This window comes from Cyanistes caeruleus, chromosome 6, assembly GCF_971803275.1.
Source record: "Cyanistes caeruleus chromosome 6, bCyaCae1.hap1.1, whole genome shotgun sequence".
NCBI classification, from domain to species: domain Eukaryota; kingdom Metazoa; phylum Chordata; class Aves; order Passeriformes; family Paridae; genus Cyanistes; species Cyanistes caeruleus.
Window position 1 is genome coordinate 21,957,336 of NC_141706.1, and position 17,901 is coordinate 21,975,236.

General features: G+C 46.0%; 1 protein-coding gene across 3 annotated transcripts in view; it reads right to left on the reverse strand.

Annotated features, from left to right (window-relative positions):
- LOC111930774 (uncharacterized) overlaps window positions 1-17,901 on the reverse strand; it is a 119,261-nt gene that overhangs the window by 17,020 nt on the left and 84,340 nt on the right. For 2 of the 3 annotated variants that reach the window (XR_015288381.1, XM_086894293.1), the window contains one exon: window positions 11,204-11,450. Coding sequence is in view for 1 of the 3 variants with exons in the window: in XM_086894293.1 (XP_086750419.1) it covers window positions 11,204-11,450 (247 nt within the window). In the remaining 2 variants the exon portion in view is untranslated. Of the gene's footprint in view, window positions 1-11,203; window positions 11,451-16,162; window positions 16,401-17,901 lie in introns of all 3 variants that reach the window. The other variant, XR_015288380.1, reaches the window with a different exon arrangement.

The following is a 17,901-nucleotide window of genomic DNA, read 5'->3' on the forward strand; positions in this document are numbered from 1 at the left end:
CACTCAAAGCCCACATGGATACACAGGATTTTCATGCTCTGGGAATGGCAAATTTTAAGAAAGATGAATGGGGAAGTCCTAATCTGGGTGGAGAAATTTTGACATTTTCTTTACAAGCCTGGCCCTGTTTTCACCACTCAGAGAGCCATTAAAGGAAATACGTGGTACACCCTGCAAGGAATGATGAGCCAAGTCAAAGACAAGGGAAGCTCCTCCTAAATAAGGGAAATGCAGGTAGCAGACGAATCTCTGAAAAGCATCTCTTCCTAGGTCACCAATGGAGCTGCAGTAACAGGAGGGGCTCAGGAGTGGGTCAGGACCTGGTGCAGCACAGGAGAAAAGCAGGCCAGAGAGCCAGAAGCCCCATCTCCACCAAGTTTGCCTCTCCAGGTAATTGTGGATTCTCCTACACACGCCAAGAAACCCACACTTCGCAGTGATGAAATCACACATTTCTCCCACAAGTAAAAAATTTTTCTTTCCGCTTTTTCCCATTTTTACTGTGTTTACAGTGAAAGGGAAGTCTCTTTGCAGATGGAGCGTAGGAATGGGAGAGTTGTGTGTCTCTGCAAGAGCCACATAGTCCTTCTGAAACCCTGCACCTTTAACCATTCAAGACCTGCTGTTTTTCTCTCCATACCATCCTCAGGGAGGAGGAGAAAAACATCTGGAAGCTACTGGTGGCTCCAGGAGGGTTTGGAAAGTTAAAGAATGTGAAGGACTATACAGGAATGCAATCTCAATTAAGGCGAACACTGAAATCGAGTGCAGCTCTGGCAGTGTGAATGGCATCACTCCATATTTCTAAGATTTGAAGCTGCTTTTGGTCTGAGGTTTGATCACTCCCTCCATCAGTTCTCATGTCTTAAATGAGAGCTAGGTGCAAGTGTCTTTTTCTCCATGGAGTCCATTGGTCCCCAGGCTGGAAAGTACTTGCCAGTTTTAGACACACTTCAACCCTCGTTTTCCTTTTGAGGTATGTCCTCCTTTCACCCACACTTCTTTGCTTTGTTTTTGATTTCTTTCATTCCCATATTTAAAGCTGATTACTTCCCTTGCTGCATTAGCTGTTCACCTGTTCCTCTGACTGAGGAATGGCTTAAACACTCTTTTGACATAGCCCCTTGAAAATGGGTTGCACGGCTGCGGTCAATGAACATAGCGTGGGAAAAATGCATTAATACTTTCACCAGTAACACTGAGGATGACTATAAATAAACCCTTCATTACAGTATTTATATATTATTACATCATATAGCCACTTAAAACAGAGAGCAATTGGAAGTGTTGAATAATGTAAGGGTAATCGCCTCTACATTAGTTCCACTGTCATTGGCATTATGTATTTCCTGGTGACATTGCCGTGCTCATTGCTTCACCCACTGTTGCGTGACATTGGTGGTGACGGTAGAGCATCAGCGGGCCCTCTGCAAATGACAGACAGCACTTTGCACGACACATGTAGCCTGGTATTATATAATAAGGGTGCTTCACTGGAGAATTTTGGCAGCACATGCTCTTTTTTTGGGCGTTTCGTTTCAACCAAGCGTCTGTTTCTCAAAAGTTTTCTTTAAGGCAATGGGTCATGGTGCTAGGGTCCAGAACCCTCCATGCATGAGGGAGGGACATTTGCATCACAGTGACCAACCATGCATCTTAGGAATCACCCCATGTTGTGCTGATGAGACATGTTGGGTTTCAGCTGGGTCCTGCCCACTCTGATGCCTTCTCCAGCTAGATCCAGAGGCATAGCCAAGAGAGATGATGAGGGCAGGAAACTGGAGATGCTTAGAGCCTGGCAAGAAGAAATTTCAGTGGTGATACTCACACTCATGTCATCTGAATCCAGTTATGGCATATACAGAGGATTTCCTCCCAGAATGAATCAGATTACTTTGGTGTGTTATTAAATGACACAGAAGTATCATCATTCTTCTGAGAGTTTTGGTTGTTGTTGCTGCTCTTCTTCCTTTTTCAGAGCAGGGGAGTGGGTGGATACATGGTTGGTGTGACTGTGCTTAGACCATGGCTGAGTAAGCTTTCTTGCTGACTATGGATTTCAGTTTCCTCAGTTTTGACATGCTTCCCCTTAAGTAAGCCCAGCAAAACAAAACCCCTTTCTCTTGACTTGAATGTCTCACTGCTGGTTTTCGTGGCAAGGATGCTCTTCTCAATTACACTGTGGTCAGCAGCATTCAGTGCCTCACTGATCGTCACTTGTCAAACAAGCTCCTGTGTGGCACAGAAGACCAAGTCTGGAGGAGGATCTCCACCACAGTGCTTGGAAGGGGCTGCTTCCAGAAGAAGTCATTTCAGACATTGAGAAATCTCATCTCTGAACCTTGTCCTCACATGACATATGACCAATTTCTGCACAAAGATCTGCAGTTGACTTTTATTACAGCTCTGATTTAGCTGCTTCTTTGATTTATCGCAACAATGCACATTCAATATCTTTCTTCTGATGTGGGGGCCAGAAGTATAACTCTACTCATCTGTTTGTGTTCTCGGGACTTCGGATTTCGCAGATTCAGAAACTCATTCATAGAATCACAGGATTTAAGGCCAGAAGGAACCATGAGAACATCTGGTATGACTTCCTATATTTCAAAGCCATTCAGTTGCAGTCAATTAGCCCAGTACCGAGCCCAGTAGTTTTGCTGCATCTTCCAGAAAAACATCCAGCTCCGGACATACCAATATATGGGAATATGAACACATCAGAAGTTGGAGACTCATCAAATTACTTGATTTTGAAGCTCACATTAATTTAAAAATGTGCTTCATTTCTAATCTGCTTTTGTTTGGCTTCACATGTAGCCATCAGCTTTACACTTTTCTCTGCTTCATAACTGAGAGGCATTGCCTGGCACACTACATTCTTCAGAGTTTGGAGTTGGGTTTTTTTTAATCCTGGCATCTGGACAAAAAGCTGATAGAAGTATTCATGAGTCAACTTTACTTCAGTTTTGGCTATTTAAAAACTTTTTGCACTGTTGTTTGCATTATCATTTGTCCTTAACTAATACGGGAAAAATTCACTTGGGATATTTAAAAAAATATTTTTCAAAATACTTTCATTTAGAAAAATGAACAGAAATTGAACTTGCTGATGTAAAAACCAGACAGACATTTTTTGCTGAAACAAGGGCTCTGACCAGCCTTGCCAAAGGACTTCTGAACACCTCACCCATCTCTCCGCACAGATGTGTTGTACATTATTACATTCTCCCCACCCCCTTTTGACATGGAAATGGAGGTAGATCTGTGTTTCACACCATCAAGGCATATTTTCCATCTTTGAAACCATTTGTGCAGCCTTATTCTACATACTTTTTATTTTTCAGTAGCTATACCATTCACTGGAACTCCTGGTCCTGAAGAGCTTTATCATGGGAGTAGCTTGTCCTTCTGGCTCTTTGTCAAGGACATACTTTTCTCACCATTGCAAATTTACACCAGAAGCTTTTAAGTTTTGCTTCCTTCCCCTTTCTGAGTGGGCAGAAATTTTAATGATATACAAATGGCCTTCTGAAAGAGGCTCTCTTCAATTTTCATTTTCTGAACTTTATGACTTTCTGCACTCCATTCAAGTGTCTTTGGTTTTCATTAATTTTAGTGTACTCAATAAGTAGCAGTGTAAGAGCTGGGAAGCATCAGATCCTTGTCTCACATGGATTTCTCCATCTTTTGCAGTACAAGAAATTCAAGAAAGCTCCTGTTTGAGCTGAGGAATGCAATAGCTGGACACTGGCAGGGGAAAATGACAATGGAATGTGGGTACCAGCTATCCACTGTGTTGCTGATATTGTAGGTTTTACCTCTGGGTCTGAAGAGATGCGTCATCTGTGTGGCTGCAAGTCATGCTCTGAACTTGTTTTGGAGAGGTGGTGGGTGACTCTAAGGACTTACAGCTAAGGAATGTGGCTGTGTCTCACACAGAGCTGTTTAAAAGCATCCAGGCAGGGGCTGTTGGCCCCACAGGAACCACAGAGCATGGAAGGGGGAGCAAATCATTAATATTAAGAGCAGCAGCCCTGGAGGAGCACCCCAGAGCTCCATCAGTGAGCACAGTCCCAGCATGCAAGGTGTGGAGCAAACCAGAACACTGTTCCTTTGCTCGAGGACAACCATGAGACAGATGTACCTGAACACACGGGTGTGGCCAGTTACTGCACATCTCAAAAGCCTTCTGGAAATGAGCTATCACTTCCATGGGGTCATTTTGGCAACTGAGGGTATCCAAAAGGCTATGAAAAAATTAGACTTCCTCTGAAACAACATTTTTTTCTGGTAGGAGGAGAGCATTTGGATAGAGGCACCCTGGTTGCATGTAAAAAACTATAAGAATGTAAAGTCAATCACAAAGCCTGTCATTTCTGGGAGATTCTGACTTTTTTCTGGGTTTTAACACTGATCCATCATTTATGAAATAGTTACACATCTCACGTTGCTGATATATGACCCCTCACCATGGATTCTGCCAGTTTCACTGAGAAGGAGCAGAAGTCCAAAAGAAAATTAGAGGAGCTGAAGGACTGAGCCACAAGGGAAGCCTGATAAAGGAAGGAGTTATTCAACTTCCCTTTAGCCACACTTAGTCTCTCTTCAGCCATGGCAGACAATAGCAAGCTGGCCAGAGTAGAAACCCACTCCTGTTGATCTCCAAATGTCAAAAGCATTTTGGTGTGGGTGTACAGGCTCAGCCTCTCCTTCACAAAAAAAGGGAAAAAAAAAAAATAAAAAGGAAAAGGAAAAGAAAAAGAAAAAAAAGGAGAAAGGTATAACACTGCTATGAGGGAGCCAAAGGTGATTTTTCTTTTTTTCTTGGCCCTCTTGCTACTTCTGTGGGAACCCAGCAGTATTGTTTCCAGAAGGCTTGGTCTCTGTCACCCAAGTGTTTGGCATGTTTGGGGACACCCTTACTACTTCCCTTTCCTCCCCTGCAGAAGAGTCCAACTCAGCTTTGACCGCAAAGCCCAGGAGGCCTCGGAGTTTGTCTGAAACAAAAGAAAAAGATTGCGAAAGGCAGTGGTGTCAAATAATGCTTCCATTTAGTAGGAATTTTGCTCCCCTTGCATTCCCAGGCAGCACCTGCTGTGTGAGGCTCTTGGCCAGCTCCTCTGAGCCTCTGTGGTAAAACAAACAAAAACAGCAGGGAAAAAAATTCCTCTTTATAACGCCTGTTATCCTCAGGCTACCTTCCAACACTGCCTTGCCTCCCCATGTTGACTGTACTCTCCAGGGAAACAGGCTACTACGGGGCCAGAAAGCCTTGTGCAAATGGGCAGTTGAGCAACGGAGGAAGAGACCCTGTCTTATTGAAAACAAGACTGTTTTCCTTCTCTTCCTTCATGTCTAAATGCAGAAGGGTCCTGATTGTTGTTCCTGCCAAAAACAAAAAACAAAAAACGAAAAAAGGAAAACACCCTGACAAGTCATTACTTCCATAGCAAAAGCAATTAGGACTTATCCTGCATTATTGGAAAATAGGGCTAGGAAGGGAAGGGATGTGTATCCTGGCCCCTGGAGGAGCAGGGGAACATATCTTTGTAGATGTTTATAGTCCTCTGTTCAGCCCTTTTTATCCACTATTCCTTCTTGCGTGTCTTATCATTCCACGGCTCTTCTGAAGTTGCTCTCTGTTTCGAAGCACGGCAGAACTGGCTGTGTTTCAGGTTATTCATGTCTGTCTGGGGACTGGCACAAATGACCCACCTGCCTTTTACCTGCTCAGCCTTCATCTCTGCCACACCACAGTGTTGCTGGTGGGGGCTTGTGCAACCTTCAGGAGACAGGTAAACCTCTCACAAGAGTTTGACAACACCTTTCTCACCTCACACTTCCCCTGCAGTCCCTGCCTGCTCTTCACGTGTTCAATTGAGGAAGGAAAAAGATGTTCAGGACCTTAGTTTTGATCCTACCTTAAGACGATATCTTGCAGATAAGTCTCCCTAAGCTAAATAGCCCTGGGGCAGAGATTCAGAGGCTTGTTGTAATTCCCTGGCCTGATCTTAGGAGTTTTGGGCATCACTTCAATTTCTGTAGCAGAAAGCTTACCTCTCTCATCAACAGTGGACCTTCCATGAGTGCCACTGCTGAAGAAAGTCCCAAGCCACCTGCCATAGTCCACTGCTCATGCTCACAGTAGCAAACACCCCTTCCTTAGAGTATGTCCCCAGCAATGGGGTCTTCACTAAACAGCCGCCGCCTGGCTGTGATTCCTTCTCACCCCCTTCCTCCCTCGATACCCCTAAAGCCAAGCACAGCACGTCAGCTTTTCCCCGTGACTTTGAGACTTCAGGCCAGAGTTAGCATCTGACTGGCCAGAATGGTGCAAGGAGCCTGGATAATTACTGCTGGAATTGTGCTGCATAGGCCCCGTGTAACAAACTTGCCTCAAATAACCCAGCTTGAATGTCAGAGTCCGTGCTGTATTGTGTTTCACATTGTGGCTGTGGGAGCGCTTCCCCAGCAGGAATCAGGGTAACAAATCCCTTGCTCTCGCAGGAGGGCCCCATAAAATGAATGATTCTGGATCTCACGCTCCTGAGGAGGTCTCGGTTACTCCAGCAGTTGCCGCTCATAGCAGGAGCGACCATAGGGGACAGAATGAGGGAAGGGTGGTTTGGCAGGCTTTGCTGTATCATCAGCCCAGTGTCAGAGCAGGAAGGAGCACCAGGGCTCTGCTCTCCTCTCCAACCTATACTTTTGCATAGATGTTAAGTTAAAAAGAAATGAAAAAAAAACCAAAAAAACAGAGAGTGGATAAACCCTAAGGCTTAGATTGAATCAAGTGTGTCTGCTTGAAATCCTACTCAGCTGCTAGTGCAGAAGGCTCCCAATTCCTCTCAGCTCAGACTTCCCTGGGAGCAGCACCAACGTCAGTACGTTTATGGGGAAGCAAAAAATGAGACATGCTTGCTCCATGTGCACCATGCCAAACCCCCCTGCTCCCTCTTGGAGTAGCTTATGGCATCCCCTCTGCCAAGTCCTGTGGCTCAACATCCAGCACAGTTGCCTCTCCATCCATATCTGAAACCTGAACTCCCCCACTTCTCCTTGGGAGAGGGAGGTTGTTCCCTGAACTATCTCCAGTCTCTTCTTATCTTGCTCTCCTTGTCAGCCAGTGAACTGTGAAGCGACAGCAGAGAAAAAAATGAACTCTGACCTCATTTTTCCCCCTTACAATTAGCCAGAACTGTGCCTTTTATTTTTTTTCACTCCCCACTTTTTAAATGATTAATAAGACAACTTGGTCCTTAGCTTCTGCAGTGAGGCGAGTGTGCTGACAAAGCACTGCGATGCCTCTTCCAGGTCACCCGGCAGCAGGCCATGCCTTTATGAAAACATAAAAATTGGAGGGACTATTTGAAGAATTTGGAGACTGAGACACAGGAATTTCACCCTTCAGACCCTGGCAACTGCATGTCTGTGGTGGTCTCTGAGCTCCAGCAACTGCCATGGACAGGAGTAACTACCTAACAGCAACCTGCAAGCTGTGAAAAACAGATTTTTTTCTTGTTTTGTTATGTTTCCTTTAAATATGCAGCCACTGCCCTTTACCTGCTTCATGTGGTGATGGCCTCAGGCTGTGCAGCAAGCTGGATGCAGCTGCAGAACACAGATCTGTAAACACCATCAGTGGCAATGCACAGGGAGACCCTCACTCCTGCTCGCTCCACACCTGAGCATCACTCTTCCATGTGTCCTCCTCCCTCGAGTTTCCAAAACTCCTGTTGCAGTGGGGAGTAGGAAATTAAGGCCAGGTGGAGTTTATTCTTTTAGATCATCCTTGCTACATTTGTGCCTTCTTTATGCCACCTGTTACACCTGGAGACAGAAAAAGGCTCTGTGCACTCCCAGGCATTGCCAGGGTAGGAAGAATGCATCTCAGAAGGATGCTCCTGAGGGGGAAGGCAGGCAGGGGAAGGACCTTCACCAGCTCAGGCATAAATGGACAAAGCAATGGAAAGCAGCACTGTGGGGAACAATTCTGCATTGGCCTCTGGCTGATGGATTAATAACTGGGTTGACTTTCTCCCCTAACAGCAGGTAGTGCCTGCCCTCCAGTCCTGTCAACTGGAAAGCATCACTTAAGGATTTCCACACTGCTCCCAGCAGACCCCTCTGTGTCGCGGGGGCTTGAGAAAACCAATGACAGGCCAATACATGCAATACATTCAAGACATTTTAAAAGCAGACAAGCGTTCCAGTGGAGTTTGTCAAGCTGCAGGGCTGCTGCCGAAGGGGTAGTGGGGTAAGAGGCTCTTTGAAAGCATCCTTGGCATGTTAGAGAAACAATTTGCTCTTAGCTATATCTGTGGAGTAGCGTGTAGCGCAAACGATGTGATTCTTGCCCTATCATGATGTCCTTGTGTACCAGTGGTGAGTCATTTAGCAGGAAGAGAAGGTTGAGGGGCAGCAGTGACACTGCCAGGGGGCCTCTGAGCAGAGTAGAGGCCAGTGGGTGAGTATGAAGTCTCCTCAAGAGCCACAAATGCGATGGTAAGTCCTTCATCACACCTTTTTATATCGTCCAGAGGGTAAAATGGATTTCAAAGCTGCAGCACTTGCCTGAAAGAGGTGTATTCTGGAATCAAGGCTCTTGTGGTTTCATCTCAAGATGATCTGCCCCATAAGATTTTAGTGGCCTTGGTTTTGCCTGTTCCACCCCTGACTTCTGTGTGACAGGGCCTGCGTTAGCCCCCACAGCCTCTCTCCATCTTCCTGCCCTTGGTGCTAACCAGCTCCAAAGCAGAGTGTTTCCCTGCCCTTTCCAGGAGGCCTCCACAGCTCTTTCAACTTTTCTCACAAGAGCTGTTATCTGTCCAGATGTTTGTGAGGGGGAGGACTCCAAGGGAAGCCTTCCTCATTACCTCCAACAAACATTCCCTTTTCCATGGCAGATGCTTCCCACTCCTCCCACTGTGCAGCTGGGACAGGGAGATGTCAATATTTATGGAGCTGGTAGATATGGTCTTCAGTGTGGCCATGGAAAAGGAACAAAAACAGTTGTTGTCCCTGGACAAGCTCTCTGAACTGTCAGAGATGTTCTGCTAGTTCACATATGCCACTTAATAAGCAAAAACTCCCATACAATTGTTTAGCAAATGCTAGTTTGTAGTCATCATCATGAACTTTTTTACTGTAGTACCTCCCAGAAGCAAGTCCAATTGGGCTCCTGTCATGCTATGCAATCTTCAAGCTGCCACGGAGGCTGAATTCCTTTCTCTAGGAGTTGACAGTCCAAATAAACAAGGCAGACAAAGGAAAGGAGGGGAAACAGAAGCTTAGGGGAGGTGAAGTGAGTTGTCCAAGGTCACGCAGCAGGTCAGTGCCAAAGCTGGAAGCAGAACCCATGCTGCCAGCTCTTGCTCTCAAGTCCTATCTCCTGGGGGAAGATGGGGCCAAAATAATTTATGAGACAAAGAACTTCTATCACATCCCTCCTGGCACCACAAAGTTCTTCAGCTTGTGCAAACAAAGCACAGCCAGATAAAGAGGCAGCTGGGCACTAGTTATATTTTGGTTTGCTAGGTCTTTGTTTCTTCATATGTTAGAAAAATTCTTTACCAGCTAAAATGATCATCTGGGTAGAAGTTTCAGAGTCAAAGAGGAGCACTGCTTCAGGGCACTGGCCTGCAGATGTGGATGGTGGAGGTCAAGGTTGGATGGTATCTGCTGGAAGGAAAGTACTGACTCCCACCTCCTAATCCAGCATGGTTCAGAGATGAAATCCCCTTCTGCTGCACACTGGCACCGACACTGTGGTGGAGGTGCCAACAGACAACCTGGGCAGCTCCAGGGAGGGAGAAGGGAGAACGAGAAGTCAGTTGAGATAAAGAAGCAGCTGTGTTCCATCATGATTTTCCTATGAAGTGAGATGAAGAAGCTGATGAGGCTTCTATGAGGCATCTTTTGTGAGGGAAACCAGGCAATGGACCTGGAATCTTCATCTGTTTTCAGAGTATGATGGAGGTGATGTGGCTGCTGCTTGCAGGGAGATGATAACCTTGGGACTCTGTCTCCCCTGAGAAACAGGAAAAGAAAACCAACAAGGAAGCAAAGCAGCTTCCTTAAGGACTCGCCTGTTCTTTGCCTGAGGCAGAGCTGTGGAATCTAGTGTTCTCTCAGTTCCCCACTTTCATGCCCCATAATTGATCTTTCATCTCTTTCTCAGGAAACAGAGGGTCCTGCTGTACACAGCATCCATCCAGATGCATGTACTTCACCATCAAAATGGTATCAGCCAGCTCTCCCTTTAAGCAACAACTCTGGGTGGTTTGTTCTTATGCTGCTGTGGTCGGGAATGAGGGCTGGAGGCTGGACTGGGACATCTGACATGTGTATGGGGGGAGCTGTCAAGCTCAGACTCAAGCTCAAAAGTCCTTGTATCCCCGGTGCTATGAAGCAATAATCTGCTTGAAACTAAAATGCCCTTTCATCCCAGCAGTGCTGTCCTACAGGAAGCACAATTCTGAGAAGTACTGTGGCACCACGAGTTTGGGAAGCTGAAGCCACCCTGGCTTTTTGCAGCTGGTTAAATGATCTTTCATTAACAGATGTTAAACATAAGAATTTTCACCGCCACTTCCCTCTTGCCCCTCAATTACATTTCATGCAGTGCAAGAAGGGCCATATCTCAATGGCAGGGCTAGGCAGGTAGAAGCTGCTCAAGCCATCCTGGCTGGCTGACATGTCACTGGCTGATTTTTTTAATTGTCTGCAAAAGGTTCATTTTCTCCTGCATAATGTTTTGTTGCTCACATGCTTGAGTGCTGTAAGGACATGTGCCAGCTATGCACTGGGTGGTCCTGATGCCCTCGTACCTCCCTCAGCCCATCCAAGATTCAGTAAATTCCCAGGGAAAGACAAGGACCACAGCAGCACCTGCAGGGGCATATGGTAGTAGATCAGCACTGGAATAGGAAAGACAGCCCAAGAGAAAATATTGGATGTCTTTGCATGGAAGAGCACTCATATCAGCCCATCTTCCCAGCATACTGTTCTATGGACCAGGCTGTCTGTCAGATAAAAGAGAAAGAAGAAGAAGGAAAAAAAAAAAGAAAAGAAAAGAAAGAAACAGAAAGCACAAAGCTATTTACGTAGCATGACAGTTTAGCAATGGACTCCCAGAAAGTCTCAGTGTTGTCACTGAGGTCAGGCTGGTGAATGCCACAGCTGTCCAACATCACCTCACCTCTGGTAGAGCTCATCACAAAACTTCTGCATGCTGCCAAATCCAGCAGTGAAACCTGGCAGGATCTGCTCATTCCGTCCTACATCAGGCTTTGCAGTGGTGACGTCGGTGTGGCCATGCAATGAAAAACACTGTACCTTTGATGTCGGTGCCACCAAGAGATTTCTGACTGATTGCTTCTGAATGAGAGCCCTTGAAGCTGCTGGCCTGGATGTTTGTTTGAATCTTGCCCAAGTGGGTTTTTGGCCTGTAAATGAGCAGAGTTAACCAGAATCAGAAAGACTGGTTAATCAGCAGGGTCAGAAATTACTGTAAGGCAGCATTCCTCAGGGTATTTTGGTGCCTCTACTTCCAGTCAAATCCCAAAGAGGGCAGAAGAACGTGAAAGTTGAAAAAAATGCTGACAGAACTTTACAAACTCAACTGAAGAGTCAGTTTGGTTCAAGTCTGAGGCAAAGGTTGGGTGTGGGTCTCCATCTACCAGAGGAGGTTCATCCCTGGTTCAAACAGAATGTCATGGCCACTGGGCAGGAGCAGGAAGTGAGGAAGTAAGAAATTAAGGTAGTAGATTCAGCTTAATCCTTATTGAACATCTGATTGCAAGAGGCAAAATACCTGGTTTAGCAGATCTGCTACTCTCAGCACGTTCAGCTCGGTGAAGGACTGAGACATCAGTAGTTGAGCAGGGCCATGAGTTACCTGCCACAGCCCCATGGCCAGGGAAAGCCCCCATAACTCCAGCTAGGGCAGCCAAGGGGCACCCAGACCCATGAGGGCCTGAGGCCAGCACAGCTTCAACCCCTCCCATGCAAGAAGGGTGAGGGCCCACGGCCAAAGGGCTGCTGTGACATTTGAGGTGCTCTAGAAAGACTTCATGGTCACCCACCTACCATGACAACAAATCATCAATCCTCTGTGCTGACACACGGCTTTGGGCAAGTTAGTCATATCTCACTCTTTTCATAAGTCCTGAGGACATCACAGAGATAAATAAGCAGAAAACTGAAGCTCTCTGATAGTGTGGAGATAAGGGAAAGATAACACATAAGTATGAAGGATGGGAGTAAGGCACAATACGCATTCACCAGTCTCAAGTCAAGGTTAAGAACTCTGCTCATTCATGCATTTCTGAATTCTAATAAAAGTCCCTTACAGGAAAACAAATGACACTTATAGGAAACCTGAGGTGCCATTTAATTGGATGTCTTGTAAAATACAAGCAGGCCTTTGGTGTTGATTTCCCTCCATGCTTCACTCTTCCTTCCACTTGAAAGAGTTTGAATTGTCCAGAAACCGCAAACAGTGACACAGGGAGTGTTTAACCATTAACAAGGGTGGACAATGGTTAGGGAAGTAGCTAAATACACTAGTTATAGCTAACCAGTGGTCTTCTTGTCTCTGCATTATTGAGCTTGGGTTGGGGTTTTTTTGCAAGCTGGCCCTGGTTAAAATCTTTTCAGGAGTTAATAAGCCAGAGGAGAATCATCTTCCCCATGGGCATGTTTCAAGCCCATGGTTCCTGCAGGTTTTCTTGGCTATTGTGTGCAGAGGAGCACGGCTGTGGTCAGGGTTGTGAATGCTGGCTCTCTGCTGAAGGGCTGCACAGCTGGGCACAACCCTGCCTCTTCTCTCAGCCTGGCCTCAAGGCCTGCCTTAGATCTTGGCCAAACCCACTGGTGCTTGGGCAAAGGCAATGTCTGACCCAGTGCACCATCAGCTTCAGCTGTCAGCAGAAAGAGACACTTCAGGGCTACTGTAATGCACATCCAGCTGCACAGCACAACTCAGCTGAGGGCTGCTGGGGACACAGGCACATTGCAGCCTCTCCTGCCATCCCTCACCTCCACCTGGGTCAGACCCTCCTGGGAAAAGGACTCAGAGTGCTCACAGCTGATCCTTTGGCTGCCTGGCTTTGGCTGCATGGGAAGGAGGACAGCCAGCAGAACGGCCCACAGCAGAACCATCCCTGGGACTTCCCTCATTTCTCAAAGAAATCAGTTCAGAAACATCCCAGGGTCCATACAGCAAAACTCAGCACAAAAACCTGGAGCCTGGGTTTGTTCTTCAGCCATCTGTTTAGGAATGTCAGTCTGTTAGTGAAAGAAAAAGAAATAAGGTTCTCTGAGGTGTTCCTGGATTGTATGTGTATTGATAATTACATAATAACGAGAGAATATTGTTGTACAAATTGATTTAAAAAAAAAAGAAAAGAGTTGCAATGTTTTCATTTGTCAAAGAGAGGGGGTAGGGATAGGGGAAGAGGGGCTGAGCAATCCTTTTTGGTTTGGCACTAGAAATTAGCACTTTGGGGAGGGGTCAAAGTCTGTGGTCAGAGAAGTGACTTTAACCAGCTGGAGTCTACTGCCTCTCTGCCCCTTGAGTAACAAGCAAGCAGCTTTGAAGACTGATAAAAACAAGTTTTCACTAAAGTCAGCACTCCCAAGCTCAGGCAAAGCTAAAAGAGGGAAGTGAAGGCCAGTTTTTGCTTCTCCCACCAGCCAGGCCACCAGCTGAGCCCTGACCTCAGCATGTTTTTGGCAGGTGACAGTTCAGAACCAGGAAGGACAAGGATAGGAATATGAATGCACCAAAGGCACCAAAAGCCATCTGAATCTTTCTCTCCAATGTGAACTGAAGCCCATTATCAACCATTTCAGAAATTCCGGCAGACTTCAGAGCTCTGACATGGTCCATATAGTTTAGAAAGCTAAATAAACATCCTGACTCCTGAATTGCGTAGAAGACTGGGAGCAATCTCACTTCTTGCTCAGATATGCATGTGAGACTTCCAGTATTGCCAGGTAGGGGAAAAACAGCTACCTTGATTTAACCTATGAGAAGTGTTCAACCTGGGAAAAGCAGGAATCATTCAAAGGAAATATATCTGGGAGGCAAAGGAGTTTTGATGAGGTCCCTTTTATTGATTCTGATCTGTCATAAGGGATGTTTCAGGTACCAGTCCAAACCGGTTGCTATGAGAACTGTTTTCCAAACTTTTGAAAATTTTATTCCCAGCTTTTCTGTAAGCACCTCAGATCTGCTCCTACTCTTGCCAGTGTTGCTGGACATGGTTGAAGGGATAGGACTTGGGAAGTTGTGCATAAAACACAAAGGGGCTGATAGCAATAATCCCAAACTGGGCTGAAAAAGAAGAGGAATGACCAAGCCATGTTACACAGATGGACTGGTAGTTTTGTTTTCTCAGAGCTTCACATAAAACACTTAAGCTACCTGTAAAACCTAGAAAATAACACTCAGATGATTTATTATTAGGGTGTCAAGGTCTTTTACCCTATGTTGTCTATATTCATAATACTGTTACTGAACCTAAAATATTTTTGGTGCAGGATTCCCCAGAGCTGAAACCACTGACAAGGGACTATTTGCATTAGCTGACACTGAAACTTTTTTTTTTCCCCCACGGACAGTTTTATTTTGGAGAAAGAGGTATTTTCAAGTTAAAAACCTGAAATTTTTCCAAAGGAAAACTCCTTATCACGTTGAAGAATGAGCTCATAAAAGGGCCCTGTAGCCTGCACACTGAAATAGCCTGACCCACTGGCATCTGCTGGCAAGCCTTGGCAGGTGGGTCTCTCTCCTACATCAGCGTGCCCCTGTGCCCTTTCACTTGCTCTCTCTCCCTCTGCTAGTACTTTGGGACACCGAGCAGGAGCTGGGGAATGCTGCTGGAATCCACCTTTCCCCAAACCACAATGTTTGCTGATGCCATTCATTTCTATCTGATAAAACACAAACAGCAAGACCTGCTCCGCTCTCTTCCTGCCTCTGACGGAGGAATGAGCTCAGCACGCCCTGGCGTCTCAGCCAAATCCCGCGGGGGTCATATAATCGCATTCCTGCTCCGTCTGCCTCAGTTACCCCACTTGGACATGTTATGTCTCCGTGTTTCCTGTCGTGGCATCCTCGGCATTCCCCACCACACTCCCAGCCACATTGCTCCTCCGAGTACGTCACGGCCCAGGACTCACTGCTGGCGCACATGCAGGCTGGCACAGGCAGTGGGATGCATTCCTGGGATAGACAGGTAAAAGCTCCTTCAGATCTGTTCTGAACCCAGGACTTCTCAGTCATGGCATATCTGGGGATGTGAACGTGTTTGCTTCATGACTTGGCACCATATTGACAGGAGACCATGGGGGAGTCTGGATTTAGTGCTGATGTTAGGGGATCAATGGGATCTACCAAAAGGGCATGTGTCTCCTCATGCAGTTTGCTATTGGAAGTTTAGTGAGTCTTTTAGATAGTGCACAAAACTCATGAGTGCTGAAAGCCCTTGTAAAAACACCTCCTAATGAGCAAATTAACAGCAGATTTCCAGACCTCATCAGCCAGGGTTCTGCATGAGACCCTAAATGATGGAAAAATCTATTTTAAGGATATTTAGGCAACTTCTCAGGATGTGATAATTTTAATTTTTTCTTTTAGCATGCTGAATATAACATTTTGTGCACTGCTGCAAGTACAGCCTCTGTTCAGTACCCAGTGCCTGTGCGAACACACAAGGTGATGACATATGGTGGGCATGGGTCTCTTCTTTGGGGACGTGCAAGAGAAGAAACTTGCTGTGGAAGCATCCATTTTCAGCCAATATCATTGCCTTGCTTCACAGGTGAAAATAATATTAAATACAAACCCCTTGATTTTCAAGGTCCAACTGATCTGTATTCTTGTCCATTTAACTATGTGGCTGGATGAATGAGAAATTCATGAGTGTTCGGGATAAGAGATGGGAAATGGTGCAAATAAGGACATGGGATAGAGTACAAAGAATATCAATATCAATAATGTGGTATCATTGCCCGCCTTGCAGAAAAAGTCACATGGATAAAATACGTTATTACTAACTTGCAAAGCATCAAATATTATTTTCTGTTAGAACTGAAATATGTCTTCCTGTCTGTCTGCAAAATATTCATGAATTGTTGGCTTTTTACTTGCCTGGTTACATCTTGTCCTAGGGCCACATCTTCAGGAAGAGATGGCTGTGTTTATGGATGGGTAGGCTGTTTCCTCAGCCCATCCCCATGTAGGGCTCTGGTCCTTTTTTTGTGCATCTGGTCCTGTTTTTGTGCTGCACGGATGATGGAGGTGTAGTGATATTAGCCTGGAAACAGGCAGAAGTGTGCTGTGCTGCAGCCACAGGATGCTGCTTGTGTTGTCTTCCATCACGGAAAATCTGATAAATTAATTTAAAAAGGGGAAAAACAGTCAAATAGAGTGGATAGAGGAGATCTGGCTTAAACAAGGAAGGTGCAGCTCAACCCTACCTGCCATGGACATGCCTGAGGGTAGCCAGGGACAAACACATGAAAATAACAATAAATATTGGGCAGAAAGAAGGGAGACTCCATTGTTTGACTCCTCTTCCCTCCCATCCTGCTCCTGTTTGTACAGTCCCCATAATGACACATGTATCTTGGCCTGCTGGACTTTAGACTCGGGTGTATGTGTGTTTTGGGCACTGAGTTCAGAGCCCAAAATTAGAAAGAGAATGAAAAGAAAACACTTTTCCAAAACCGCTTAGCTGAAACGAAAGCATTTATGCTACCCTGCCTGACACTCTGGCTGGCAGGAGCACCCACTGGGTCCCAGCCCCACTGCCCAGGCATACAGCCAGTCTCTCCTCACCAATGAGAGCAACAAATTATTGCTTGTATGGCAGAGCAGGGACGCAGTCCCACCACGCACACTGGAAGAAGCAGACCCCAGCCCTCCTACTGGCCATGCAGAGCTGCTGGGAAATGTGGAAATATAAAAGCAAGCTAGAGGCAGGCAGAATAACCTGTTCCCAAAACCACTGTGAGATGCTCAGCCTCAGGAATGTGCAAGCTTTAACAGTCTCAGAGCTGTAAAGTGCTGGAGGAGAAAGGCTTACTTGGGCTGTGGGCTTGCCAGCTCCACAGGGCTGCCCCAGCAAAGCTCTGCCATACAGTGAGAGCTGGCCACAGAGAACCTCACAGTGGGTGAGGAGGGTCTTTGGGAGGCTGGGAGACCTGGGAGAAGCTTCTAACTAGCTGCCAGACGTTAAGAGTAGCAGAAGTCATTGCTCAGAACTTCATTTGCACCTTGAAAGTGTTCTGGTGTCCAAGCTGATCATCAGCCAGAGAAAAGCTGTGTCAAAAGCTGAACAAGAAAGGGGGACTTTGGAAGGAAGGAAAAATCAAACCCAAATTTGTCCCTTCTGCCCATGTCTCTTGGAGGTCGAGGTGAGCAGCTGCTAAAGGGCTCAAGTAGAAGTGTAGTTATTGCAGAGAAGTTCAACTGGACCCAGGAGTGTGATGAGGCAGGGACCATCCTCCTGTCTCATCTCCTCAACCTGCAAACTCTGAGCAGAGGGCTGAGACTGAGGACGCATGCAGGTGGAGAAGGCTGTGAGAATTACTTGGATTTTGCTGACCTGGGCTCTCACACCTCTGGTTTTCCTCATCTAGAAACTTGAGAAGAGAAAACACATTGCCCCACAGTTGTATTGCCTGAGTAGCAATGGAACAGTCAGTGTGGAGTTTTGTGGAAGGTGAGGGAGGCATAGGTACAACTTAATCTGATATTTGATTGATATATTCCTTTGATATAGGCAGTGATTATAAATCCTGCGAGTTAGTGTAATGGCCTAATTAGCCTTTCCACATGAGTCATTGAAAATGACACTGCAGGGGTGATGTCAGCTTTACTTTAAA